The following is a 27,491-nucleotide window of genomic DNA, read 5'->3' on the forward strand; positions in this document are numbered from 1 at the left end:
AAATTTTTAAGTTTTTCTGTTCGTAGCTTTTGATCAATTCTTAAAATTTTTAGCACCGCGACAATACTACTTCAACCGACTGCATAATAATACGTTAATTTTACAACGAACTGTTTGTTATAACCATAATAATAATTTGTGAAGTGAAAGTGCTTATATCATAAATTAAACTAAAATTTTTTTTAGTTTCAAAAATTCTCCAAAAAAAATTGTCATAATACTTGTTGAACTTGTCAAGGCATAATTATAAAAATTCAGTTCACTTTACTCGAAGTACGTGTAAACTTTTGTGAATATACAACGTAACAAAAATGTATATTTTTATTAAAAAAAAAAAAAACAAAAAAAAAAACGAAATGAATAAACATGTAGAAACTCACAAAGATTTTCGTCTTGACTCACTTATTTTGTATACATACGAGAGTATGCTTTGTAATGAACCTTTTTTTATTGAAAGAAATAATTCGAGATTCTACGAGATTTACAAAAATGTAAACAAGTACGACGATATATAAATGAAAACCTGCTTGCTAAGCTCTCGTTTCTTCTTGACGCGGGTCGTTCCACGACTGTACCTTGGCGCTTCCGCCCACCATGTAAATCACCGAGCTGAATATGCAAATGCCAGCACCTATCCAAAACACGGTTTGCCAACTCTCAATCGTGTTCTGAAGAGAAGAAAAAAATAAGTACAAACTCAGCCAAAGAAAAAGAAATCAAAGAATTAAAAAAACACTGACTCCTTGTTTTCCCGTGATTTCCTCAACCATCGGTGGAATAAAAATGCCGGGTATTGTGCCAATGGTGTTCATGATTCCATAGAGAAATCCAGCATAGTTGGGCGACAGGTCTTGGTTGTTGGACAGATTGGAGATGACGGCTGCACCGTTGAAGCCCAGACAAAAGAAGAAAAAGATATTGGCTGCAACGAACGAACATCCAACGTAGCCGACTATCACGAGACAGAGTCCAGGCAGGAGATGAGCTAAGACCAACGTGTGAGTTAACGATTGACTTGTTATTGTTCGAGCGTACGTGATAGTAATAAAAACAGTCGTCTCGCTTTCTCTTACAGAATACAGTCGCTAATTTGCGGAAGTTGGTCGGGGAGATGATGTTTGGGCGTCTCTTGACGAAGTCACCTATCCAGCTGAACAAGAGACCAAATATTATGCGCGCTAGCCAAGGAAGCGAAGCCAACATGCCACCCTTGGTAAGCTTAAAGCCCAGAGCGCGCGTAAAGTACAGCATCGACGTGACTTGATAGAAGAAGATTAAGTAGAGGTTGCCAAAGTGGAGTAAGACCAGGCAGATAAACGGTATTGAGGTGACGATCGCCAAGATCGGCGTTTGCTTCAGCGTCGGCTTGTCGACCCGCAAGCTGTTGCCTTGAGCTCTGATATTGCGAACGGACAAGCACACCATAAGCACCACATCACGGTGGCAACATGTTTCTCCGTACTCACGTTAAAATGTAATTCTTCTCCTCCTCACTGATCGTCGGATGATCGGCAGGCGAGTCGTAAGCTGTGAAGAACCAGATGACCACCCAGAAGAGCATGATAATCGCAGGTATGTACCAGCCCGACTCCCAGCATACGTTAGCGGCGAGGGCAGAGATTATCGGATAAGTTATAATGGTACCGAGAGCGCCACCCTGGAGGGACCAGACGAACCGGGTCTTTTCGGCTGGTGGTGCCCACTTGGCCACCTAATTGATGGTTTAGAGAAAGAACAAAAAAAAAAATATTCGTAGAGACAAAGAAAAGAGTCTTGAAAAGAAAATACTTAAGGCAAAGACAAACCATGGCGTGACAGGCTGGGAAAACCGCGCCTCCCTAATCTCCAAAATTAATATTTCATTTAAACAATGTTTTTTTTCTGCTATTTAAAATAACTTAATTGTAATCTTGAAAAAAAAAAAAATTAATTGCCATGAGGCCCACGAGGATGCGGGAGAATAGCAGTACGGCCCAGTGCATGTTCGCGAGGATTGGACTGATCAACGACAGCAGGGCGGATATCAGCGACGTCCACAAAATCGTTTGCCGTGGGCCAAACTTCATGGCCATTACACCGCCGATCAGGTTTCCCGGCACATTGCCGACACCGTACCCCGCCAACAGTTCCCCTGGTACGAGAACAAGTAAAACGGTGCACATAACTGATTGGCGATAGAAAGGGAGAAGGAAAGATAGAAACCTCGAGTCTGAGACGTCCAGTCGAAGGGTCTATTGCTCCACAGGTCCAGGAACTCCCGACTCTCGATCGGCTTACTGGCGTCGTCCTGACGTCTCAGCCTCGTGCTTACCTCGTCGCTCGCTATTCTGTACAAAAATTCGTCCTGGCCGCTGAGAAGCGACCGCGAGACCCGCGAGCCCTGGTCCTCGGGATTGATGCAAGCGCCGGACAGGTTTTTGTTGTCCCCGCCGGCTATCATCGGTACTACGAGGATCGCCATCTGTAGCCGGCACACGTACGACATCCAGCAAGCCATGAACATCATTATGGCGATTATCGCGCGCGTTGGCAAGTATCCTGGGGGTTGAAAACGATGACGGGGTTGATCGTGTGTCGACGCAAAACGGAAGAGATTTTTGGGGAGACGGGTGGCGTGCACCTTTTTTTTTTTTTTTTTTTTTTAATTCATTGTTAAACAAGGATAAGTGACGTAAGAAAATGGTTTTTTTTTTTTCAATGCGTTCTTGGCTTACGGCGTCGAAAGCAGTTGTGAAATACGAAACAGTTTTTAAGTTTAATGAAGCACTGAACAACATATCCAAATATTTTACATCGAGTTGCGTTGAGGTTTATTGAATTTAAGTGGTGTATATTTTTTTTTTTCCTGTGGTCGAAAGTTGAAAATTTACAGGTTACCCGATCATCAGCCGATTTTTTCAATAAATTTTTTATCACCGATGAAATACTTACGTTTCCAATTCATTTCGGTTCAATTTAATTTTTATTTAATTCAACGTGACAAAAATTGAATAAAAATGATGGAGAAAAATAGCATACTTTACTGCTATATGCTGAATTAAAAAAAACTAACGATAGCACGAATTTGTATTGCCATGACAACCTTTTTCCTTTGTTAAAAACAAAAAAATGAAATAAACAAACGATTGCGTGTTTTATCTAAATAATTGCCAATAGACATTGTTGGAAATATTATATTTATCAGCACGAACGAAGTTGAAAGAAAAAAATGTTGAAATTTTCTCTCACGTAACATTAAGAGTGTTTATGCGAAAATCGGCACGTACACCGATAATGTATTAGCTAAAGTTACGACTGCATTTTATTGGGTGAATCCAGCCCATTAAAAATTACATTTTCCTTTTTTTACTCCAATACTGTACGTGTAAACAATTTACAGGAATTTGTTTTAGAAAAATTACGTTACAACTAACGATTTTCGAAAAAATCGTCAGTTGAGCCAAAGCTGTTGTGGTAAAAACGCAATAAATAAAGAAGTAACATGGAACTTACGGCTGAAAAGTATCCCACCATAGCACTTTTTTCCCAACATGATTAAGAATCAATAATTACACGATAACCGGTAAAATGGAGAGTATTAAAGACAATTGGTGCAACAATCACGAGCGTAAAGTTGAAACAAAACACGAGAGAGAAAACACTCACTTAAGTGTAATTGTTAAAAAAAAAAAAAAAAAAAAAAAAAACAGATCGATGCGTTTTATGCAAGTGAACCAGTTGGAAAACAATGTACCGATACAACAACCAAAACGACGACGAGAGTGTATTATTTCTTTATATTATTTCATCGACTCCAACTCGCTCCGGTCGCGCGCTACAATGCGCGTAGGTACGGTATACCGATGTACAAAAGAGTCCGCGGAAAAATGAGCGAGGCATCAGCAGTAACAATCGACCGCGGCTTCTTCCTCCACATGTATAGATACAACAAAAGCAATAATGGTGTGGCAATCTCTGTTTTTTCCAAAATTTCAAAACAACGGCATTACAAGACGTACACTGAACACTTTTGTACTGCGATGTTTTTCATTACAGTAACACTGCACGATTATACTTTTTTATTACTGCTATTACAGGGATTTATAACAGGATTTACCGAGTTTTATCGTTGAAACTATTAAAAAACATTGTTGCGTGGTTTTTATCACAGCTATCGTAGAAGATGTTAGTGTTTTCCACCTGCCGTGCGAGCCAATTTTTTTTTTTTTTTTTTTTTTTTTTTTTTTTTTTTTTTCACTTTTGGTGGATCGAGGCTGTGAGAACATTTAACGTCATTTAATTAAAAGAAAATGGAAGAAAAATAGACAAGTCGTTCGATGCTAAAGTCATCTCCGAAGCTCGCCCGTGAGCTATCGAAATCCTTGAGTATCCGATTTCCGAAAGAAACTGTAGAGCGGAAAACGCGAGCGGATGGACACTGGAACACATCGTCAATTTTACTTTGTACAAAACATCTGAACTTCAGCCGGCAGGTATCTAATGATGTTTCCTACACGCGATATCGCCAGAAGTCATAGGCAAAAAAAACAACTTATACTGCCGGACAGGAAAAAAAAAAAAAAAAAAAAAAAAAAAAACATTAGGTGTTCGGGTGCGTGCGTGTGGTCTGTAATTTTCAAACTCATCACGAGCACGGACGAAAATGTGCCGAGCGTGAGTTTTCCGTGATTTTTCCGGACGAAATTTTCGTGCGTGTCTTTTATGGCGATAAGAGCAAAGATGAATCCTTGAAAATAATTTACAATTACCTTCCCTGCCATCGTAAATACAAATATCTCGCACTTTGATTTTCATCGTGAAAATTTTTTTTTTTTTTTTTTACTGCAAGCAAATCAAAACGAAAATCAAAAAGCTGTACAATAGTGTAGTATCACGCGATGACAATACACCTAGTGTGTGCACCTGAAGGTATACGTTTTAAAAAATATATAGCCAGGTAGCGTTGTTGGTATAGTTAATAAGCATTTGGGTATTATCTCGACTTCCTCGACAATCGCTTATCCATAATTATTAGTAGCTCATAACCACTTTTGTAATCACAAAAATATATTGTTGAAAAAAAAGAAAAAACATTGTTTTTTTTTCACCATACACCTGTACATACAAAGTGCCACTGTTTTGCGATTAGTTGGCAAGAAAAGTGCACAGGATCGGTTTTGCATACAAACGATTGAGAAATCGGCACTTTCTCTCATGAAAAATCGGTATAAGCTTTCGCAAGGCGTTGATCATATTGAAAACTAATTCATAAGTGCATTCGTCAGTTGATTCAAATTCTAGGTAAGAAAGTAAAATCGATTAAAGTCCGTTCAGCGAGCCAATGCTCATATACAATATACGTAATTATGTACCGATACGAAAAAAAATGGAAGGAATGTAATCGTAGTCATAAAAATTGAGCGCAGGCGTGAAATAAATAAATATTTATATAATCGGTATGATATGCGAGATGACGCGGCAAAATTGCAAAGGTAAAAAGCAAACGAGTATACTCTCCCGCACATCTTCATCCAAAATTTATCGTCACCAACAGCTCGCGAAATCGTAACAACACATTTTGTTCATCAAATGCGTGCTCAAGCATCCCTAGTAGGCGCTAAAATTTTAATAGTGACATATACGCAAGATATATGTGTGTAGATAGCGCAAATAGTGAATAGTATGATACTATGATTATAGCGTTTGCGAGTGGATGTACAAAGTAGACACGTATATGTTACACTGATTGTGTTGTATTTTTGGAAGTACAAACTGTACGCATAGTATGGCAGAGACGAATGGGGATCAAATTTTGGCGGAGGCTCTCAGAGATCAGGTATGGCTGAGCGTTTTTATATCATATTGATCACTACTAAACGGAAAAGTATACGTGACATTATATTGTAGGTTATAGTATTTATTTGGTTAAATAAAATAATTTTTGTTTTTAATTGAGATAATTTGGTTTCAAATTGGTGATTATTTACGATTGTTACATCGATGATAAAAATTTATAAGAATAATTGAACAAAAAAAATTATTCGGGGAAAAACGCTGTTTCCTTCCAAGCAAGAGAGAGAAAGAGAGACAGTAACGCCACCTGATTGGCGCCTTGTTTAAAAAATAAAAATTCAAGCTTATTATTCTGTATGAAAATTTTAATACAAATTGATACATGTACACATACTTTTCATAAAAAGCGGTGTATTTATTACAATTTAATTTTATTCCTACAAGAAAATTGCGTTAACTCTTGATAAATTGACGGCGAAACTTAATTACCTTTATTAATTGCCTATGTCAATCAATGGGACATGCTCGTTCGCAGTTTCGGTTTCACTCCAACTCATTATTCGATAATGGTATAATTAAAACACAGCATCAGTGAGAAATCGGTGATTAAAAAAAAAATAAATAAATTTTAACAGTTCAAATAAATGTAATTCTTAAGAACTACACTATATGTACGACGAACAAGTAAGCATAATTATTCCTCTTTATCGCGGTTGTAGACAAGAAAACAAAAGCTTTGCGTTTCTTTCACGCCCTGAGATTGCGAAATCTCCCAAGTTGGTAGGAAACTTACTGTAAGAAGATAACTCTGGACCGACCATAACGAAAACAACTTGAAAAGTATAAAATACAATGTTTGTCCGTAAACTGGATTTAGTTATCTTTTTTTTTTTTTTTTTTATCTAAAATGCTGTAATAAAAGGGAAAAAAAAAAATGTCAACAGGGTGTCCGGTATGTCTTTGGAATCGTGGGTCATCCAGTGATCGAACTGGCCCTGGCGTTGCAGGCCGCAGGATTGCGCTACCTAGGCTTCAGGAACGAGCAGGCCGCCTGTTACGCGGCCCAAGCTCACGGATTCCTCACAAGTGCGCTCTCGAGATACATATATATTAGTATATCATATTGAATCAAACAATGATGGATTAATTTTTATAAGGATGAAAAACAAGTATTAATAAAAATGACGATACAGGGAAACCAGCGGCCGTTCTGTGCGTTTCCGGGCCGGGGCTCTTGCACGTCATCGGGGGTATGGCCAACGCTCAAATGAACTGTTGGTAAGCAGCGGAGCTTTAACTCCAAGTATACTTATAACGCACTATAAAAACTAGTACAGATATAAATTTATATCTTTGTTGCCTGCAAGTCTATTAAAATTACGTAATTCAAAGTTTCCGCACAAGAGGATGTTGATGTAATAAAAGCCATCACGAAGCTATACTTAATCTAATTTACCTGCGCAACTTGTGACGTAAATCTGTGTGATGGGTACTCCTATATCTGTTTATAACATTTTTAACTTAAAAAATTGCCATTTGGATTAACAAACGGTTCATCGATGATGAAAAAAACAAATACGCAGCTAGAAAAAACTTCATACTTATGCGCTCAAACGTAATATCAATGATCGTTAGATAGTACGAAATCATGTCATTTGTGTGTCATTGTCGATTAAGCTGAAATGAAACCTTTTGCAATTATTATTTCTCCAAAAAGAACAATAGCTTTGAAAGACGGACGTTGTCGGTTGTACTACAGAACATGCAATGGTCGACGTATACAATAACTAATGACGAATGCATGTAGTGCAAAATACACTTATATTTTCGCGAAGCGTGGCAATAACAATAATAAAACATAACGATTGTCATTGCAAAGACGTTAACGATCAACACCGTGACATTTTTGTTAAAGTCAATTGTAACGGCTAATGAAATTAAAAAGAAAAAAAAAAATTTCAGGCCGGTCCTGGTGCTCGGCGGCTCGTGTCCCCAGGATCACGAGGGCATCGGTGGTTTCCAAGAATCGAACCAAGTCGAGGCGAGCCGTCCGCACTGCAAGTACGCCGCCCGGCCAGCCTCGGCCAGTCTCATTCCACTCCACGTGGAAAAAGCCGTGCGACTCGCCACTTACGGCCGACCAGGTACAAAAATAAGGTGTACAAGTAGGTACCGATGGAGAATTGATAAAAAATCAGTGGCCAAAACCAACAGGAGCGGCCTACTTGGATCTTCCGGCCACGCTGCTGAAACAGAGCATCGACAGCGATCGAGTCGCCAGAGCCCGGCCTGTCCCTGAGCCACCTCTGGTGTTCCCGGACACCCGGCTGGTCGAGGAGGCCGCTGATCTGCTCGTCCGCGCCAAAAAGCCACTGATCGTCGTTGGCAAAGGTCTGTTGTTCAACATCGCGCGAAATTTATCGAGTAAATCGGACAGATCGGCCATACCGAACGTATATAAATATATCTGTCGCAGGAGCGGCTTATGCTCGGAGCGAGGCCCAAGTCCGCTGGTTGGTCGAGTCTACAAACTTGCCGTTCTTGCCGACGCCGATGGGCAAAGGTGTAGTGCCGGATACCGATACCCGTTGCGTGTCCAGCGCCAGGTCGGCGGCTCTTCTGCAGAGCGACGTCGTACTGCTGCTTGGCGCGAGGCTCAACTGGATGCTGCACTTTGGCCGGCCACCGAGATACCGATCGGATGTGCAATTCATTCAGGTTGTTTTTTTATCTTTCACTCTTCTTTTTTTGCCATCAATATCTTGGATGTGCGATGAGATTTTTGAATTGTCGTGAGATCGGTATTTGCTTGAGAGTAGGTCGATATCTGCGCCGAGGAGTTGCACAATTCTGTGACGGCTGGTGTTGCGATCCAAGCGAGCATTGGCCCAGTGGCCGAGCTTTTGGCCGAAGCTCTGAAAAATCGGCGGTACTCGCACGACAGAAATGGTCCCTGGTGGAGAGAACTAGACAACAAAAGGAACAGCAACAGAGAGACAGTTGACGTGGGTATTTCTCGCACTATTGGTGGTGGTTTTCTGAGGGTTCGTTGCATGTTTTTTTTTATTGTCTTTTGCAGAGAATGAGCACAGACATCAGCCAGCCCTTGAACTACTACGCCGTGTTCAAAACCATTCAGGACACTCTGCCTGACAGTGGAAGTCAATCTTTAGTTATTTGAGCTTGCACAAAATGATGTTATTGATATACTTTTGCTTAATTGCATGAACCTTATGTTTGCTTGTAGACTGCATGATCTGTTCGGAGGGAGCAAACACCATGGACATTGGAAGAACAATACTATTGAACAATTTGCCAAGGCACAGACTTGATGCTGGCACTTTTGGAACGATGGGAGTTGGTCTTGGGTTTGCGATTGCGGCAGCTCTATACTGCAAAGACGAGCATCCCAACAAGAAAGTCATTTGCATAGAGGGAGACAGTGCTTTTGGGTTTTCCGGTATGGAGTTGGAAACAATGTTCAGGTACAAGCTTCCAATAGTCGTTGTCATTGTCAACAATAATGGAATTTACGGCGGATTTGACAGCGAAACATACACCGGTATAAGATCTGGTGGAGAGGCATCAGACTTGTGAGTGTATATAAATTCGATGAGTTTTTTTATGATTGTACAATTTATCTTAGAATCTTGTATTTATAATTATAATAATGCTTATTAGGACACCTCCAAATACACTGACACCTGATGCTCACTATGAAAAAATGATGGAACTTTTTGGAAAAAAGGGATACTTCTGCAAAAGCACCGAACAAATCAGGATAGCTCTGAAGGAATCTTTACAAATAAAAGATGCTCCCAGTCTCATAAACATAATGATTAATCCTCAAGCTGATCGCAAAGAACAAGCCTTCAGTTGGCTAACAGAATCCAAGCTTTAACGTCACCTGTACTATTAAATTAATTGAAAATTGTAATAGGGTGTTTTTTATGGTTATAAATAAGTAATGTATAATTTCGTTAGTAAATTATTTTATTATAAAAGTATAAAAATATATATATCTATACATTCTTAAAAAGTTATGTTTTATTACAAAATTATATGTAATTTTAATCACTTTTTCAACGTACGCTTTAGTTTAACTGCCAGTTTATCCGTGGCAGCAGCAATAATGGCAACATTTGATTGAACTGACGTGGATTTGCAGCTGGCCTTTTTTTGGTCACTACTTTCTGATTGACTTTCCTCTTCATCTGCAGACTCATTCAAAACACTCTCCAAATTACCCAGGTCGATTCCAGCCTCCTTGGCAATTATAGTCAACTTTTCATTTGCCAATTTCGCGGACGTCGGTAGCAAAGCGTTTTCTTCTACGAGGGCTTGTACTGCGGATAACTCGTCCTTTCTGAGACAAACTTTTTTTTTTTTTTTTTTTTTACAACGTAACAAAAATAAGAAGTGTAAAGTTTAAAACTTACATTTTAATCATGTCGTCGTTTATAGCTACTAGTAACTTTTGAATTTCAATTTTAGTTTTTTCATCTTGGCTGTTACTCATTTTTAACTGTTGTCTTAATTCTCAACAGTAAATAATGTTCAAGAATACAACAGAAAATAACCTGTCATACCTACTACATAAAAACGCAGAAGCGCGCACAAGAACATTAGAACAAGTATATTCGAAGTGTTAAGCGACTAGTAGCGCCGCCCTGAGGGTTCGATTTGGAACTATATGTTTCCCCAAAGTATGCGTTCAAATCCATACAATTTCACTTTTTTTTTCTCGACTTTCACGTTGTCTGCTGTTTTAACTGCAGCGCATATGGCCATATGGCCGCAGATTACGGAATATACAGCGCCAGTTTAATTCAAGGTATATAGTAAATAGTTGACTTACTGACCTGACGGTAACGTAGAGCGCAAATTTAAATTACTTGCTGGTGACGACGATTGCGGAAAACACCCCAAGCGGCGTTACCACCACGACCAACGTAACTTTACAGCCTCTGATTTTATCATTCTGGTAAAGAGAGCACGGTGGAAGATGTACGTGAAGTTATTTGTAGTAATTAAAGAAATTACTACTAAGTAATGCCATATGGTCGATTTTATTAAACCATATGAATATCTCTATTTTTAGAGGTCGACTTTTGAGTGAAAAATAGATTGTAAACTTGCCGCAAACAGCACAAACCACGTCAAAATTTTATTATCTATCTGTAAAATTAGTTGCGGCTGGTTTATAATTATCAAAGTGACTTTGCTGTAAATAGCAATAGTTATTTGGATCAGCGCCATCTAGCGGTCTTTATTTTTTGGCCAAAAGTGGCTCCTAAAATTCTCAATCAGAGCATTCAGGATTAGAGCCATCTAGTCAATAATAAACCAGCCGCAACTCATGATGAAGCTATAAAATGAAAAAATAACGATACATGTGTTTTAGGCGGCAAATTAACAATCTATCTTATGCTTGAAAATTTATCTTCAAAAGTACAAACACATAGGAGGTCGATTTTTTGGTAGAAAATAGATTGTTAACTTGCCGCCTAAAACACACGTATCGTTATTTTTTCATTCTATAGCTTCATCATGAGTTGCGGCTGGTTTATAATTGACTAAATGGCTCTAATCCTGAATGCTCTGATTGAGAATTTTAGGAGCCACTTTTGGCCAAAAAATAAAGACCGCTAGATGGCGCTGATCCAAATAACTATTGCTATTTACAGCAAAGTCACTTTGATAATTATAAACCAGCCGCAACTAATTTTACAGATAGATAATAAAATTTTGACGTGGTTTGTGCTGTTTGCGGCAAGTTTACAATCTATTTTTCACTCAAAAGTCGACCTCTAAAAATAGAGATATTCATATGGTTTAATAAAATCGACCATATGGCATTACTTAGTAGTAATTTCTTTAATTACTACAAATAACTTCACGTACATCTTCCACCGTGCTCTCTTTACCAGAATGATAAAATCTATCTACTCGCTGATCTACATTTTTTTTCCTTCGTTATGTGGAAATGAAAGGATAAAGAAGGGATAGTGGGAAATAAACAGATTTATACGCTTAGAAAATGAGAAAATACTGTTTCTTGACTTTTTTCTGAAACTGGATGTCATTGCACGATAGTTATGTACCCATCTGAGGGATTATTGAATGATCCAAACGAATGATGGATTGTCATCTGTAATGAATCAGTTAGCGCCAAAAGGTGCGCTAATTCACACGGCGTTTTAAAATTCGCATGTGCTTAAAACCATGTGAAAAAAATTGTTCTGAGGGGCGTGTGATGACAAAATAAAACGTGATTCTGTTGGTCAAATGTTTATTTTGGTATATATACAAAAAATAAATTTTACTGTTTCTGAAAAATGATATTTCAATTGCTCTTCAATTCACTCGTTTCATATGCGCTTGTACAAAAAAATTTAACTTTCACACTAGCTTACGAAAAATCACAGTGCAACTGTCTTACGAAAAAAAAAGTACTGTACTTGAGTACTTGGATATTTTCTTGAATTGTCTGTTTATTCAGTTTTGGATTTTGTATCGTCTTTGTAATGCAGAAAGACAATAGAGAACAAGAAAACGCCAACCATCATCGAAAAGGCACTAACGTAATACGGGTAGGCGCTTGGAATGAAGCGTTCATACTGAGTATGCTCTAGAGGTCGGACAGAGACTTGTGTTGTGTTGTACAGGTAGGTGAGGCCAATGCGAGTGTAATCGACTTTAAACTGGTAGACTCCATAAACGTCTGGAATTTTGAAACGAGCTTCGTACCGGCCGTTGCCAACGTGCTTCATCGTCTTTCTGATGAATGGATCGATTCTCACAAATTCGAGCTGGAGATCATCAGTAACAAATGGAATCCACTTGTCTCCATCAAGTTTTTCAGCAGTGATTGTATACACCACGTCGTCCATGATGGTATACGAAGCTGGTGGCTCTTTTTCTCCAGCCTTATGGTGATTAATTGACGACACCCTGACTACTCCGTTCTCTTTGAATACCCATTTTGTTATGGCCTCCGTAACAGCCTGGTTTCCAGAGGTTTCGTATTTTTTGCTATCTAGTATAGGAAGAAAAAAAAAAAATTAATAAAGTATTTTTACATGCTTTTTGATCAATAAGGGTAAAAGTGAAAAAAATTTATTTCCAATAGCTTTACCTCCATTTTTCTGAACAGAACTTTCAAAAGCTTCATCACTGAAAAAATACAGGGATCCAGAGAACACAACTCTAGCATTGTTTCTAGCTTGCAAAGCAGCAATAAGTAGAGTATTTCTGCCAACAGCATGTGGGTATTCCTTGACATGTTGATCAGGTTTGTAAGAATAAGCAGAGCTTGATGCAGTCAGCAACTTCAAGACCAACGGATTGTCTGAATTGGCTATAATTCCAGTTCCATTGTAGAGCATAGGTACGACATTTTTCTTGCCAACAATGACCGGGGCATCAATTAAATTTTCAGGATCAGCAACAATCATTGTATGATAGCCAGTGTCAGAGCTATCGTAGTTCATGTGATCAATGACACTTGTACCTTCTTCATCCATCTCAAATCCACACTCAGATGCCAAATCTCTGAGAGCATCTCCAGATTGGGATGAAGCAGCAACAAGAACATTGCCACCACCATCAATGAATTGAGTGATAGCATCTACACTCAAAGAACCACCAAACTCTTCAACAGTTGGGGCAAAGATGATAAGATGCTTGTAAAGAAAATCCCCATATTTAGACAGTAGCAGATTAGAATCGTCGGCCAATTTAAATGTGAGCGTGTAGCCAGAATCTGAAATGTTTCAAATGTACAATTATTTTTATTTACAATATTTTAAATCTTGAGAGAGAGAGAGAAAAAAGATGATTTTGTTCAAAGGTAAAGTTACGAAGTCGTGCAACGTAAATAAAAAAAAAAAAAAAAAAAAAAAAAAAACTGCACCACTAATCAGCAAAGGTGCGGAATACTCCAGATTTTCCAATTTGACCAGAAACAATATTTTAGTCGAAATAGACAAAAAAAATGTTAATAAATTAAGCAATATTATTATATAAATTATCGATAATGTACATAGGCTTATTTATGATCAAAGGTACGATAAGCTTAGTTAATTTTAAACTGTCAGGTGGTTGAGAGCTTGAAATATAACCATTTCAAGTACAAAAAAAACAACCCATACAAAGTTAGAGAATTGCTTATTGTGAGGAAAATAACAACACAGAAGAATAAAAAAACCTTCAAGATTTTTGAAAAAAATCGAGTGGGTCTCCTTGATAACGTAGTTGTCGAGGAGCACGAGGGTAGAACCACCGGCACTTGCCCCGGCTACAATCGCTAGGAGGCAGGCGATAACTCCGTAGGTGACTTTCATGGTCTTGTTTTTTTTCTTAAAAAAATGTTCTCGACCACACAAGTACACCACCGGTCGAAACAACACTTTAAACAGCCTCTGTTGATGATGGGTTGGCTTAATTTTTTAGACGTCGACGTTCGAGGGGAGAGAAAAAAAATGATAACACACCACGTCGGCGGATCGTCGTCGATCGTCCGCTAGATGCTTGCCACGACACGATTCACGATTCACGAACTCTTCGCATCGACAGTCGCGCCGCACTTGCATTTTGATGAAGCAGACTAAGTATAGTGTTTTAGAGCGAAATATTTGAATTTTGGAGCTGACACTGATAAGTACCTGATGAAGATTCGCCTTTCGTCATTATTAGACACATGATTTAGAATATACAAATTGTATAAAAATGATAAGCACGAGTTGGGTGATTAATTTCATGTTGAGCATGATATGATATGTCTTTGAGAAAGATTGCCACAAATAAACCAAAAACATTGTTATTTTAGGCAACACCGTAAAAAAAAAAAAAATTAAATTAAAACATAAAAAAAAAACTAGTACCTACGTAAATCGATAAAAGCCACGAATATTATTGGTACTCGAGTAGGAAAAAATATTCAGGTAATTATTTCAAATAATAATATAAAACATGCTAACAGTCTAGATTGAGTAAGGAAAAGTCATAAAAAAAAATTTTTTTTCAAATAACAGCAAAATTCACACTAACAAATCCTGAGAAAAAAGGGCAGGACATTATTTATACACTCACAAAGTATTTAGCCACCCACAGTTGCACATATAAATATTCAATACTAATGACAAATGTAAAAAATAAATATTATTGAAAACTATGTACTCCAGTACACCTGTGTGTACGTAATCTAAATAAATGACACATCGCGCAAGTACGCAAGAGTATGTACTTACATACATGAGTAAAAAAGAGCCAGGGTTAACGACGTGACCCAGAGGCGGAGGTGTGGAGGCGTGACAGAGTGAGAGAGAGAGAGAGATATTTGTGTATATATGTACATAAAATCCTTATCAACTCAGCGGATACGGATAGCGTTGTGCGTTGTGGCGAGAGATAAGAGTAGGTACGGCTGCGTCGAGAATAAAAGAGAGAATCCAATCTTTCGGATAGGTACCTACATGTTATTGTAAAATCTATGTATGTACGTGTATAAAAACGAAGCATTGGAGCAAAGCAGAGCTGCACAAAAGTGGGTAAGGGTAAAAAAACGCGAGGCAGTGGCAGTGCGCGCTCTCTTTCTCTTCTCAATTCTCTTCAGTATAGTTTAAGTACAATCCCGTTGAGGAAGACATCACTATTGCAGCCCAGGGGTGATTTCTACGCTTCTGTCAAAACGTCAGAATTACAATAATAGTAGGTGTGTATAATACAAGCGCTGTGTGTCGCGTGTCGAGTGTCAGCCGTTAGTTTTCCGTATATAATCTTTTGTACTCGTGTCATATCAGTAGTTGGGCGAGCGCCAGCTCTCCCATAATATAATACTTAGCTAAATACAGAGAAAGAGAGAGAGAGAAAGAGTACACAAAAAGAAGAAGGATTACTAAGTATACTTATTGCCAACGCGTTTCATATGGTTCGTGCAAATTGCGTTACATTTTAATATTTAAGTGCTGCTGTAGTATAAGTACAGCGTGTGCGCGGGTGATTCACAAAACGAAGAGAAGAAAAAATAACAGCGAGCAGAAGATTAAGGATGGAGCCAACTACGGAAACGTACGAGAGCGTGCTGCTGGTCAAGTCCGAGGTTTTCGTCTTCAAAATACCGCCAAGGTCGACCAACAGGGGCTATCGGTAAGTACGTTTATTCCTCGTCTTTATGCGTTGCACCACCTCGAGAATTTCGTTTTTCCATCTGGACGAAATTTTGACAAGCCTGTCTTTTCTCTGTTCTGTTGATTTTATCCAAGTATTTAGACAAAGTCAACTTGTATAATATGACACTTAGGTGATGCACACATGTTTCAGCGCCGCCGATTGGAATCTGCAGGAGCCCTCGTGGACTGGCAGGATGAGGCTGGTGGCCCAGGGTGACGCGGTTTGCATAAAGCTCGAGGATAAGGCGAGCGGTCAGCTGTTTGCCAAGTGTCCGATCGAGACGTATCCTGGCATCGCCGTCGAGCCGGTCACCGACTCGTCCCGTTACTTCGTCCTTCGGATACAGGACGACAATGGCAGGTCTGCCTTCATTGGTGTTGGCTTTCTCGACAGGAGCGACAGCTTCGATCTAAACGTTGCACTCCAGGATCATTTCAAGTGGCTCAAGAACAAGGACCAAATTGAAAAGGAGAAGCAACAGCCCAAGCAGGAATTAGATCTCAGGTTCAAGGAGGGAGAGACTATCAAAATCAACATGAAAATTACTGTGAGTTTCAATGTGTTTGCTCGTTTTTTTCTTTATACCATGCATGGTAAGATATATACTTACTCTTTGTACGTGGATGGGAGCGACAGTGGAGACGCTTTTTTTTTATATGTATGTATAACACAGGATGTATATTTGCTTTCACCATCAGTTTCATGGGTCGCTCAGATAACCGCGATGAATAATTATTTTTTCCTCTAACTTACGACGCAGTCCAAATAAAATGTTTCACAGAAATTTATCTTTTATTTTATTATGACGTTGTTGGAAATTTTGGAGGAATCAGAGAATCAAATTTTGTTTTTCAACGAAATCCATTGCAATTTAGTAATTTCTACGAAATTAAAGATAAAAGTATTATTGTTGAATCATACACAACATAAATATAAGTAAATTCGATAGTTTTATCAGCAAAATGTTTGATAAAGCAATAGTAAGTACGCAAAAGCTTAGCGATAATTTTTATGGAATATGACGTTTATACAGCACTTTTCCATTTATCTTTGTATTTGTTTCATCTTTTTTTTTGTTATTCATCAATGTTAAATTTATTTTATCAATTCCAGAAAAAAGATGGCAGCGAAGTATCGTCAAAGACAAAGCAGCGACCGAGTACAGGCATCGGACTTCCACCGCCTCCCGGTGGGGTAAAAATCGCCCCGCCACCAGCAAAAACACCTACAATGTCACCCGCGCACAAGCCTACACAGAATCCACAAAATCATAGTGGAACAGGTTCCGAATGGGGCGAATTTGCAAGTGCGTCGCAACAGCAACAACAGCAGCAGCAGCAGCAGCAGCAACAACAGAATACATCAGCAGCTCCCGCGTCCGCGACGAATGCCAGTTGGGTGCAATTTTAATAGATGTTTAAATTACAATTAGCTGCAGCATAGATTCTTGATTTCTGTATGTATAATTTATACATAAATATATTTATATATAAATATATATTTGAAAAATAGCGATGTTAAGCACATATATATTATATGCTCTTATATGGGTGTGAAGCGCGTTACGGTGGGATACTGAAAAATGAAAAAGTGTGGATGCATGGTCCTTAAGATTGTCGATATTTTAGTTTAGTTGATAAATGAATGTTAAGAGATGAAACGAAAAAAGACAAATTATAATGTTGCATTTACAGTAAACAAGAGCTAGACGTAAATCCCTGTTTTCCTTTTTATGTACTAGATTTTTAATTACAGTATTAGCATGAACTTTCTGTATGACGTTCACTGTGTTTCGTATGTTTTGTGAATTCAACTCTTGCGTGATGGGGAGAAGAATTTTCTCAACCCATGTTAGATAAGTATACCTTTCAAGTTTGTAAATATTGTTGATCTACGAAAATGAAGTATATTATACTAGAGAATCATTAGGCCTACATAGATAAAAAAATAAAATAATAAAAGATATTCACGCGTGTACGTTATGAGTTTGTTAATAATAATAATTTAAAGGAAAATGTATGGATTTCAAACTCGTCTTCGATGTACGAAGACGATAAAACGTTGCGTGCTGGTTTCAATGCAGTGACACACACACTTTATCTATAGTGTAACATAACATGTATCAGCGCGTTGCGCCAATCGTCACTGTTGTAATTAGTAATAGATAAAGATATAATAGATTAAGAATGTTCGAAAATATGCAGACATCACGGATGCTCCTATATATAAATATATTTTCTTCAAATATAAAATAGCTCTGAAATCCATTCCTATAATTTTCAGTAATCAAAACCTTTTCTCAACAGCAAAGCAAAAAGATTTATGTCGGTGGTATTGGCAGATAAGATAAGACAAAAATAACCATTCATTAATTTATTCGTTCAACAAAACTTGAGATGTTTAATCTGTATTGTAAATGTGTTCTTGATCAGCTTTCAAAATTTACACAAGTCACTTGAAAATTTATCAACACGTCTGTCACAGTTCGAGTTTTAAACTCGTAAATTTTTAGAAGCAGTTCTAAAATTATTATTGCTAATCAATATATTGTCAACCAATGATGAAAACAACAGATTATTATTTTTTATTGCTTAACAATTGGTCTTCCAAAATGTTTATTTATTTTTCTTCTTTTTTATTTTTTTTTTATTAGTATCACATCGATTTCGTCGCTTCTTGTTGTCATCTTTTACTTCAGGTTAAAACCACAAAGATTATTGCTGAGCAACGACGACGATGACAACAACAACAGGACCTCAAATCTTTGGCGTTCAAAGGTAAGTACTATAGAAGAAAAAAGAAAAAAAAGACGAAAGACGCACGATAAAAATCTCTACTGTACACTGCTTTTTTTCCATTGTTATCACGTATATCATAAATCACACGGGTCAGTGACATCAGTGTCACCGATTTCTTTTATGTTTAAAGGAAAACAACTTTTTTATTTTTTTTATTTTTTTGTCTCGTACGAAGAAATAAAAATAAAAATAATAAACACAGTAGAACTCGTCAGATCGGTCTTTCTAGGTATTGTAATATCACAAAGGGCGGAGAAGGGAGCTTCTTTTTTTATCTCATCATAATCGTGAGCTCATACTCAAGTTTTTTAACAGCGCTTTCCGTTGCGCGATACATTAAGCCGCAAGCTGCGCATCGCCATCGCGCGGTTGAAATGACGCTGGGCAGGCCTCTGGGTCTGCTCCGAACTCAACACTGGATCGTCTGCGTCGATGCTGCTTAGCACGAGCAACAGTGCTAAAAGTATCTGCACAATAATCCTCACTTAATATACGTATATATATGTATGCACGTGCGCATCCTTTGTCAACGCACATCGTTTATATTGTTATTTTGACCTCTACGAATTCTTTACAATGACAGACATACATACCAAGAGTACAATGATGACGAGCGTCCACACGTGTATACTCGCTATCGGAAGAGTCTCGACCTCTTTCAGAGCCTTTACCACCTCCTCCTGACCTGGCTTTAGATCAAGCGCTTGGCGCAAATGGGCAGCTGACTCTTGAAAATGCCCGTAAGCCTGTGGAAGAAAAACAATAAGTTACAATTTTCACACCTTAACACCGACATTGGTATTAAAAGAAAAAAATAATATCAATACGTATGGCCATGCCTTGTATATTTGACCGAGGGTAAGGTACTGTTCCCAGGCGCTACGGTCGGGCGGCTGGAGTTCGAGCGAGCGTCTCGCCAAGTGAGTAGCGTCGTCCAGGTATTCGAGCACCATGAGAACACGGGCGAGATTCAGCAAAACCTCAGCATTGTGCGGCGAAACTGCGAGCGCCCGTCGGAAGCACTCGATAGATCTCAGCGCGTTGCCTTTGATGCGCCAGAAATTGCCGATCTGATTGTATATCTGCACAGACTTGGGCTTCTACGACCCAAAGTATAAAACAATAAGCAAATAGGTTTTTTTGTATACATATTTGCGCGAGTCTGTGATAATGGTAGATATTCCCACCTCTCTCTTGGCCTTCTTGAGCCGCCGCTCTAGAAGGTCAATATCAAAGTCGGCGAGCTTTTCCTCGGGCTTGAGAAACATGTATGCTACATCTGGCTCGGGCACGAGCGGATGCTTATTGCGATTCGAAATGCCCAGCAGATTGTCATAGTAGGTGAAGTTCACTGGTTTGCCACAGTCGAGGACAATATCGTCGCACGACAGGGCGGTCGGGCCACAGCTCAGGTGATGGCTGTGCTGCTGGTTGCTAGAGGCGGCAACACCCAGGCCGAAGTTCTGCTCAGTTACGTTCGTCGTGCCGTACGCGGGGAAACGTCTGCCGGCGAGAGCGTATAGGCGGGGTAATAATTTTGCTTTCTGGCTTTTGACAGGTTTTGTATTTTTTGGTTCAAATGAGATTAAGAAAAATAGAAAGAGAACTAGGAGGCGTGTGTGCTTGAGCTATCTCGCTGATGCATGGACACGACAAGGCCAGGCCACACAAAACACACTAACTACGGGCAAAAAAACAGAAACAAACAAACGAACGATTTTACGCTACCTGTATTTGTTGTTGTAACATCGCAGGTGGGTGGGGGGATAAAGGTCATGAGAAGGGATTGTGTGACAACATAATATGAGGAATGATCATGGACATGCAAATTTTAATTGATGAAGTAGGTAATATGATCCATGGATTTAAAGAGCATTAGAGAAGGATGCCTTTTAGCTAAGTTTCAGGATAAGGCTGCTTGTTGCTGCTGATGGAGGTGATTAAATTTTAATGTAGCTACTGGATGCTGCACTAATAAAAATAATGATTAGATAATTATTAAATTTTTTAGAATGTTGTATTTGTGGTGAATAAAATGACATGAAAACAAATATTTTTAGTTATAACAGAGTATTTGTTAATCTTTTTTTTTTTTTTTTTTTTTTTTTTTTTTTTTTTTTTTTTTTAAGACTGAACGTATGTATAAAAGTGATATGTATAAAAATTTTAAATGAAGTTATTACATACATCTTAATTGCGTGATTTTTTTTTGTTAAGATGAGTACTCAGGATTTAAATAAATTGTTTCCCCAACACCACAAAAAAATTCAAGTAAATAAACATACTACATAATATTACAACAGTAGCAATTTCAAAGATAATCTATGTATGTTTTGAAAAATCAAACATACATAAAGTTATTAAATGCATCAAATAATGTTTAAGTTTGCAAGCAAAAAATTATTCAAACATAATTTGTCAACTTGTCAAAGTACTTTGTTCAATACTACTAATTGCTATCACAACCTTATTTTGTAAAGTTTATACATAGATTAGAAATGGTGCATGCTTTGTTTTATGTCTGTATTACAGTTGAGTGCTGCTTTTATCACCTTAGAGTAGACATAACTTTTGCTTGTTTTGAATGAACTTTTAACTCATAAATAATTGAAATGCCTGCATTGTACATAACGAAAATAAAATTCGTCACTAATACTTTTAAGTCACATACATTACGTTAATCATCTCATCCTTCTTTTAAATTACTTATTAGAAATGAAAACTAGAGTTCCTTTTTTTTTCAAGAATTTTGAACACATGTGTAACAATACAGTGAAATCAAAAGTCCACTATTAAATAAAAATTATGTTAGTCTTATCAGTATCGAGTCGTTGTTTCAAAATGTTATGAAAAAATGGAACACTAAATGGCTTTTTAATGGAGGCAACAAAGAAAAATATCTTAACCACTCTAAAGCAACAAAATCACCAGACACAAGTATCTAATCGACAACCAACAGTAAAAAAAACAAACAAACAAACATATCCCATGGGCAGAAATTCAAAGTAGCAACCCCAGTCACTCACCTATCCTGTACACCAGAATTGACGTATCCCTTGCACTCGTTACAGTAGACCTGCAACTTGTCCACGGTGGTAGAACTTGGGGCAGCCGACCTACTCCATCCCTGGCCATTGTCGAGGCTCGTGCTGCCCGTGAGTATGTCCAATATCGGATCATCCTCCAGGATCGGTTGCATGGATGCTGTGTCCTGTGGGGCGCTTATCTTGACGACCTTGTCGGCGTTGAGGCGCCACGAGGTGCGTGAGTTCGAGAGCTTCACCTGGATCACGAGGAAGCAGAGCGCATAGCTCGCTACGCACCCTCGTGCTCCCAACATTTCCTCCTCTGGATGAAGAAGCAAGAAGACTGACTGATGATCCTCTCAGCGCTCCCAGCCCCTATAGTATACAACATATCCGATGATGAAATATATATGTGTTATTATTTTATACACACACACACAACGTACGCACGCACGCGCTTCGTCCGCGTCTTTTTTTGATAAGAATATACCCTACCGACCTCCTGGAGAACATGCACTCCCTCGATGGAGTCTTGTCGTGCACTCTGCGAACGTAAAATCTGTACCTAAATAGATGAGTATAACAACCAACCCCCTTCAGAGAATCCAATGAGAGCGCGCGAGAAACAAGTAGGTGAATATTTATATATAGCTACACTACAATCTAGGGTTTTTTTCAAGATGAATTCCCCTAGATAAATAAATTCCGAAAATCGCAACGCTAGATGGCACTGCGTAGGTATTTTGATAGTGAATTATTTTTTTCTGGCGAAAGACCCTAGGTGAATATATATAGCTATATCGCAACACCAAAATCTAGGGTTTATTTCTCAAGACGAATTCCCCTAGATAAATAAATTCCGAAAATCGCAACGCTAGATGGCACTGCGTAGGTATTTTGATAGTGAATTATTTTTTTCTGGCGAAAGACCCTAGGTGAATATATATAGTTATATCGCAACACCAAAATCTAGGGTTTTTTTCTCAAGACGAATTCCCCTAGATAAATAAATTCCGAAAATCGCAACGCTAGATGGCGCTGACAACATAAAGTTTCCTTTGAGTTTTTTTTCTTGTAAAAAAATATAAGTACGATTCACAGAGAAATAATTAGAATCAAAATAATTGTCACAAAGTTTTATTTACACGTGCAAATGCATACCGTGTACAATACCAAATAGTACTGTTTATAAAGCGTTCGATATGTGTTCTTGCACATACAGTTTTATTAAACGCTTGGAACGTTGTCTGCGATGACGATGATTGTTGAGTTTTCACTTCCACAACGAGCTCCATTTGTTATATATCCTCATTGCAATCTGAATACTGTCACCTACCCAAGGAATGGAAAATGAGAAAATTAACCAACTATACTAAAAGTTAAATCAAGAATAAAAAAGGTGTAATGACCTGTGGGCTCAGTAGGATACGATTTATTCGCGTAACTGAAGGGCAGCTCTATCTCGTTGAAAATAATTTGTCTCACGCGAGTCGAGTCCAAAGCTTCGTGGTTCATCAGCGAACGACAAAGTTCTACCAGATAACGAGCCCACCTGGGCCCAAAGTAGTCCTTCACCACTCCGGACCACTGTTTGTTCGCGTAATCGACTATTTCGCCTTTCGGACCCCAGAGGGTTATCTGATTGCGCGCATTGAATTCAAAGTTGGCTCTCTCAATATCACTCGAAGCTACGGACTTGGCGGATTCCAACCATCTGCCCAGAAGGAAGTCCGGGGATGAGGCGAGGATCTCCTCGAGATCCTCGTAAAGGGACAGCAGTTGTTTCGAAGCAGATCTGAGGAAATCCATTTTTACATGAAAATGCGAAAAAATTTACCAGTTCATCGAGACAAAAGTGTGTCTTACTGCAATAATGTGACGTTTTGCAATTTATATGCCTGTCTGATGTCCTCGTAGATGAAATCGGCCGTTATTTGCAGGGCTTGTCTCGATAAATCAACGATATCGTGTTTGAACAACTCGCTCGAGGCCGTTTCGTTGCTCACCGTTACAAAGTTGCGCCAAATCCTCAAGAAATCTTTCAAATCATACCAATACTAAAAACGTGACGTCAAGAAGCAAATGAGACGAAAAAAAGAGCCATTAACATTATACACATGTCTACACGTGACGAATGATTATATAGTTTTATCAATACACTACACACGATTATTGTAATTATTTATTACCCATGGCTCTATTTTGAGACTCGGTCGCCTCGTTATGACGTAATGTCCTCTTATGTTGCGAGTATCATTGTAATTGTAGACAGTACTGCCCAGCTCTTGCCAAGCGATTCTCGTTAAATCATCGGCAACTCCGTATCTTCGGATCGCATAGTTGGCAAACCTAAAAAAAAAAAAAAAAAAATTGGAAAATGTGTTTCACGCGTAATATTATACACACGTGGGCTCACCAATCATCGAGCTTGACGGGACGTTTGGCTAAGGCCATTTCGTTCATTAATTCGTAAATTACGTAATTTTGATTGATTCCCTCTGGAGTGAGTCCCGTACCGATCATGGTGCTGCCGTTCATGAGTCTAGCTTCGAATACTCTCTAAAATTTACAGTTGATCATTTTACTTCAATCCATACATTGCAATACTGCCGATGTTTAAAAAATAAAAAAAATGTAATATCGTAGGTACCTCGTTTATGATCCCTGAAGACCCGAACATTCCAAGAGTACCACCAAAGTTGTGAAGCATGCACCAGATGAACGGCTGGCCGTAGTAAGACTCGAACTTTTTGTACCGAGGAAACTGCTCCGACTGCAGATCGAGAACTATCATTTTTCCCTGCGCGCGCGAGTCAGAGAAAAAACAAACCAAAAGTCACATTTTATTTTTCATTTTTATAGAATCAAAGTCCCAATAGGTACATGCATATAGAGTATGTGGTTAATTTTACGATCGGAACGGACGTGACGAAAGCTTTGACTCGTTCATTGGACCAAAAGTGATCGCTGTGCACAAACAGCCAGCCCTGCATCAACCTGAAATCGGTATGGTCATATATTATAACAAACTCGATCGTTCGATCAATGGGGGGTGGTGACTTATGATTATATACGTACCAAATAGCATCGGGATCGGCCCTGCTCATAGCCGAGAAAATTGCCTTTCCAGTGTTTCGCAAATAATCAGAGTCACCGCTGTAGGGATTGTTTTCATTGAAGGAATCACAATTGTACATGTTGTCCGTCCCGAATTCGCCGATGTACTAAAGTAATACACGTTTTTCACACACCACGAATGATGCTTTTGAAAAAAAAAAACCTTTTCTCTTGGATTGAACAAAGATCACAACAATAATAAGCCTTTACCGTTTTCAAAAACTCCTCTCCTACAACCTGAAAAAGCGGATCGGTCGGCTCCAAGGCATACGGGCTGCGTAACAACGTAAGATCGGTAAAATCATGACGTATCGGTCTTTGAGGGGGAAGGGAGGGAACTGCACTCACCAGCAGTAAGCGTCCTCGAAGTTATTCCACGGTTGGACCAGCTTGACGCTGGCGTTCGGAAAGACGCGTATGAAATCCCTGGGTACGTGTCCAGCGAAGGCAGGAAGCACGGGAATCATGCCGAGCTCTCTCATGCGTTTTAAAATCGAGTGCTGCAGCTTCACCGTGAATTCGTGCCAAGAAGACGTAAGGGGACCACCCCAACCGCGTATGTTGCCCATTCTAGCCCTGTAGCAACGATTGAAATCGGTATATACATATATCGGATGGACTTTTCGATCATAGTATACATGTGCCCTACCATGGCAGGAACGCGGGTCCGCCAAAGTGTTGATCGATCTCGGCCCTACTGAGATTCATCTTGAGGTAGACCCTCTGCCACACGGCCTCCTGCGCGTGGAAAGCCAGTGCCAAGTTGATGCCGTTCAGGGCCATCCAGTCGATGTTTTTTTCCCACTGCGGCCACTGCCACCAGGTCGAACTGTACCCGGCCGTGCACACGTTCTGATAGTATCGAAATCTGAGGGCATCAAAAGATCAACGAATCAAAAATCAACGCAAAATCCATGCATGCAATTGACAAGGATGGGTACGTATGTATACCGATCGTTCGACGCGACCATTTCGTCGACGTCCGGCAAAGTTTTTGGCAGCCTCAGTTGCGCGCCTTCCCAGGAAACGTGGCAATCGCAGTACCTCGTCAAATAGTAGTGCAAGCCCCAGGCAGCCGCGACACCGGAGCTACCGGTTACCAATACTTTGTTGTCACCGATCTTTTTCAACTGTACGCGTGACAATCAAACGCATCATATATTGCAAGCACAACTCGAAGAGAAAAAATCAATGTAAACAACATACTGACCCTGAAAGCGTCTTTTCCCGCTGGCTTGATTCCCTGGTCGACGAGCAGTTGGAACAAGTCCGCGTTCTTCTCTCCCAAAACTCTGACCGCCAAATCTCGAGCCGCGATCGTTTGCACTTGGGCCGAAGTCCTGGGGCCCAAGTGGCCGAGAGTACCCTCGAAACCTTCAACCAGGCAAATAATAAAATTACCATATCACGTTTTTCCAAACGATAATCATTATAACAATAATGATAATAATAATAATTGACGAACCATCGCTGCGATCGGCAACTACATCGACCAGCAACTGCTGCGCCAATAGGCACACCAAAAGCGCTACTACAACTGCAGCGAACCGACGATGCGGCATTTCGCCGGTGGACTACGTGATAATATATACTTGATGCACGGATGTAGCCGGACGACTAAATTCGTCGCTTCCTTTTACAGTTTTGCCATACCGAGACTTTCACTCCTACACTTGTGTGTGTATATGGACGCAAGAGCGTACATATATAATACAGGGTGTTCCCCTAGCGTCAATCTTGAATATCTTATCAAAAAGGCGTCTCTGGAGATACTATATAGTAGGTACCCCCGGGACGCCGCCTCCGAAGCTGGCGAACAAGAATGTCCGTCCGTCTGTCTATTCATCGCCAAACACTGTGCCTGACTGTATTATACGGTACATGGAGAAGACAGTTTTTCTCCGAACGCGATTTACGACGTGCCATTAGCACCGACGACGATTGTAATATATATACTACGGTTGTTTTTTTGTTTTTTTTTTTCCCTTTTACTCTTCGCTTGCAAGAAATAAGAGTGTTTATTTCAATTTGACTGTTTACCCTTCATTCGTTGTAGAGATAAACAGCAGGATATAGCACAGCTGCAACAGACACTTGTTATGATAAATTAAAAGAAAACTAGTTTTGCGCGATATCGAGTTTTACGACGCAAACAGAGATTTTTCTTCTTACAGTTTTTTTTTTTTTTTTTTCAGTCTTAAAAAAAAACGCATAATCGCTCCTCACGATGCAACAAGAAAGAAAAAAAAAAAAAAAACACTCGAGCTAGTGCTGTTTAAAAATATTACTCGCACCGATGAAAGAGGAAGAAGAAGCCGAGTGACTCCGAACGGATATGATTTATTCCTACCCATATAGGCTTAGCCCATTTAAGAAACACTCGAGCTTATCCCCATCACAACACGCAAGTTATGTTCATCGTTTGATTGTCCGCCGTTGATTGAAACCTTTTATTTTTTTTTTTTTTTTAAATCTTCCTTTCCGTTTCAAATGAATGCAAAGCAAATTAAGTTGCACGTGAACCACATCGGACACAACAACACAATATAACGTACGCATCATTTGCAATTAACAACGCGATTTCAAGGAACAGCGTGTATAAACA

General features: G+C 39.1%; 7 protein-coding genes across 11 annotated transcripts; 2 read left to right on the forward strand and 5 right to left on the reverse strand.

Moving 5' to 3' along the window:
* Window positions 1-385: 385 nt before the first annotated feature.
* On the reverse strand, window positions 386-3,654 carry LOC106640727 (vesicular glutamate transporter 1). The gene is made up of 8 exons (XM_014354862.2): window positions 3,493-3,654; window positions 2,203-2,538; window positions 1,935-2,131; window positions 1,806-1,838; window positions 1,467-1,711; window positions 1,074-1,396; window positions 741-985; window positions 386-668 (listed from the first exon to the last, which is right to left on the reverse strand). The coding sequence occupies exons 1-8, from the start codon at window positions 3,530-3,532 to the stop codon at window positions 531-533; spliced, it is 1,557 nt and encodes a 518-aa protein (XP_014210348.2). The 5' UTR covers window positions 3,533-3,654; the 3' UTR covers window positions 386-530.
* A 2,016-nt stretch (window positions 3,655-5,670) lies between these two features.
* Window positions 5,671-9,701, forward strand: Hacl (2-hydroxyacyl-CoA lyase). 2 transcript variants are annotated; one of them, XM_014355255.2, is made up of 10 exons: window positions 5,671-5,815; window positions 6,717-6,858; window positions 6,966-7,050; window positions 7,735-7,916; window positions 7,987-8,163; window positions 8,249-8,490; window positions 8,592-8,777; window positions 8,852-8,927; window positions 9,020-9,365; window positions 9,454-9,701. In XM_014355255.2, the coding sequence occupies exons 1-10, from the start codon at window positions 5,765-5,767 to the stop codon at window positions 9,671-9,673; spliced, it is 1,707 nt and encodes a 568-aa protein (XP_014210741.2). In that variant the 5' UTR covers window positions 5,671-5,764; the 3' UTR covers window positions 9,674-9,701. The 2 variants fall into 2 exon arrangements, with proteins under 2 accessions (XP_014210741.2, XP_089445662.1); XM_089589536.1 differs by having other exon boundaries at window positions 9,020-9,356; window positions 9,457-9,701.
* Window positions 9,702-9,823: 122 nt separating this feature from the next.
* On the reverse strand, window positions 9,824-10,352 carry LOC106640586 (uncharacterized). 2 transcript variants are annotated; one of them, XM_014354668.2, is made up of 2 exons: window positions 10,212-10,352; window positions 9,824-10,138 (listed from the first exon to the last, which is right to left on the reverse strand). In XM_014354668.2, exons 1-2 carry the CDS (start codon window positions 10,289-10,291, stop codon window positions 9,847-9,849), a joined length of 372 nt encoding a protein of 123 aa, XP_014210154.1. In that variant the 5' UTR covers window positions 10,292-10,352; the 3' UTR covers window positions 9,824-9,846. The 2 variants fall into 2 exon arrangements, 1 of the variants encoding a protein (XP_014210154.1); XR_016292879.1 differs by having other exon boundaries at window positions 10,074-10,148; window positions 10,212-10,292.
* Window positions 10,353-12,060: 1,708 nt separating this feature from the next.
* Ost48 (dolichyl-diphosphooligosaccharide--protein glycosyltransferase non-catalytic subunit Ost48) lies at window positions 12,061-14,326 on the reverse strand. Its single transcript, XM_014355000.2, has 3 exons — window positions 13,982-14,326; window positions 12,911-13,537; window positions 12,061-12,811 (listed from the first exon to the last, which is right to left on the reverse strand). The coding sequence occupies exons 1-3, from the start codon at window positions 14,115-14,117 to the stop codon at window positions 12,267-12,269; spliced, it is 1,308 nt and encodes a 435-aa protein (XP_014210486.2). The 5' UTR covers window positions 14,118-14,326; the 3' UTR covers window positions 12,061-12,266.
* Window positions 14,327-15,107: 781 nt separating this feature from the next.
* LOC106640719 (NECAP-like protein CG9132) lies at window positions 15,108-17,910 on the forward strand. 2 transcript variants are annotated; one of them, XM_014354844.2, is made up of 3 exons: window positions 15,108-15,921; window positions 16,096-16,492; window positions 17,059-17,910. In XM_014354844.2, exons 1-3 carry the CDS (start codon window positions 15,824-15,826, stop codon window positions 17,353-17,355), a joined length of 792 nt encoding a protein of 263 aa, XP_014210330.2. In that variant the 5' UTR covers window positions 15,108-15,823; the 3' UTR covers window positions 17,356-17,910. The 2 variants fall into 2 exon arrangements, with proteins under 2 accessions (XP_014210330.2, XP_089445590.1); XM_089589464.1 differs by having other exon boundaries at window positions 15,852-15,925.
* Window positions 17,911-18,303: 393 nt separating this feature from the next.
* On the reverse strand, window positions 18,304-22,327 carry LOC106640695 (uncharacterized). Of its 2 annotated transcripts, none has more exons than XM_014354809.2 (6): window positions 22,269-22,327; window positions 21,770-22,144; window positions 19,931-20,246; window positions 19,583-19,843; window positions 19,337-19,489; window positions 18,304-19,210 (listed from the first exon to the last, which is right to left on the reverse strand). In XM_014354809.2, the coding sequence occupies exons 2-6, from the start codon at window positions 22,081-22,083 to the stop codon at window positions 19,052-19,054; spliced, it is 1,203 nt and encodes a 400-aa protein (XP_014210295.2). In that variant the 5' UTR covers window positions 22,084-22,144; window positions 22,269-22,327; the 3' UTR covers window positions 18,304-19,051. The 2 variants fall into 2 exon arrangements, with proteins under 2 accessions (XP_014210295.2, XP_089445589.1); XM_089589463.1 differs by having other exon boundaries at window positions 22,224-22,323.
* A 576-nt stretch (window positions 22,328-22,903) lies between these two features.
* Window positions 22,904-26,555, reverse strand: Naglu (N-acetyl-alpha-glucosaminidase). Its single transcript, XM_014355345.2, has 14 exons — window positions 26,352-26,555; window positions 26,097-26,260; window positions 25,838-26,016; window positions 25,536-25,754; window positions 25,235-25,462; window positions 25,097-25,160; window positions 24,848-24,993; window positions 24,682-24,766; window positions 24,420-24,569; window positions 24,186-24,328; window positions 23,959-24,118; window positions 23,636-23,826; window positions 23,179-23,564; window positions 22,904-23,101 (listed from the first exon to the last, which is right to left on the reverse strand). Exons 1-14 carry the CDS (start codon window positions 26,446-26,448, stop codon window positions 23,043-23,045), a joined length of 2,271 nt encoding a protein of 756 aa, XP_014210831.2. The 5' UTR covers window positions 26,449-26,555; the 3' UTR covers window positions 22,904-23,042.
* Between the last annotated feature and the right edge of the window lie 936 nt (window positions 26,556-27,491).

The sequence above is a fragment of the Copidosoma floridanum genome, unplaced genomic scaffold (assembly GCF_036245765.1).
Source record: "Copidosoma floridanum isolate Cflo_tuat_1 unplaced genomic scaffold, Cflo_Japanese_pri ptg000009l, whole genome shotgun sequence".
In the NCBI taxonomy this organism is placed as follows: Eukaryota; Metazoa; Arthropoda; class Insecta; order Hymenoptera; family Encyrtidae; genus Copidosoma; species Copidosoma floridanum.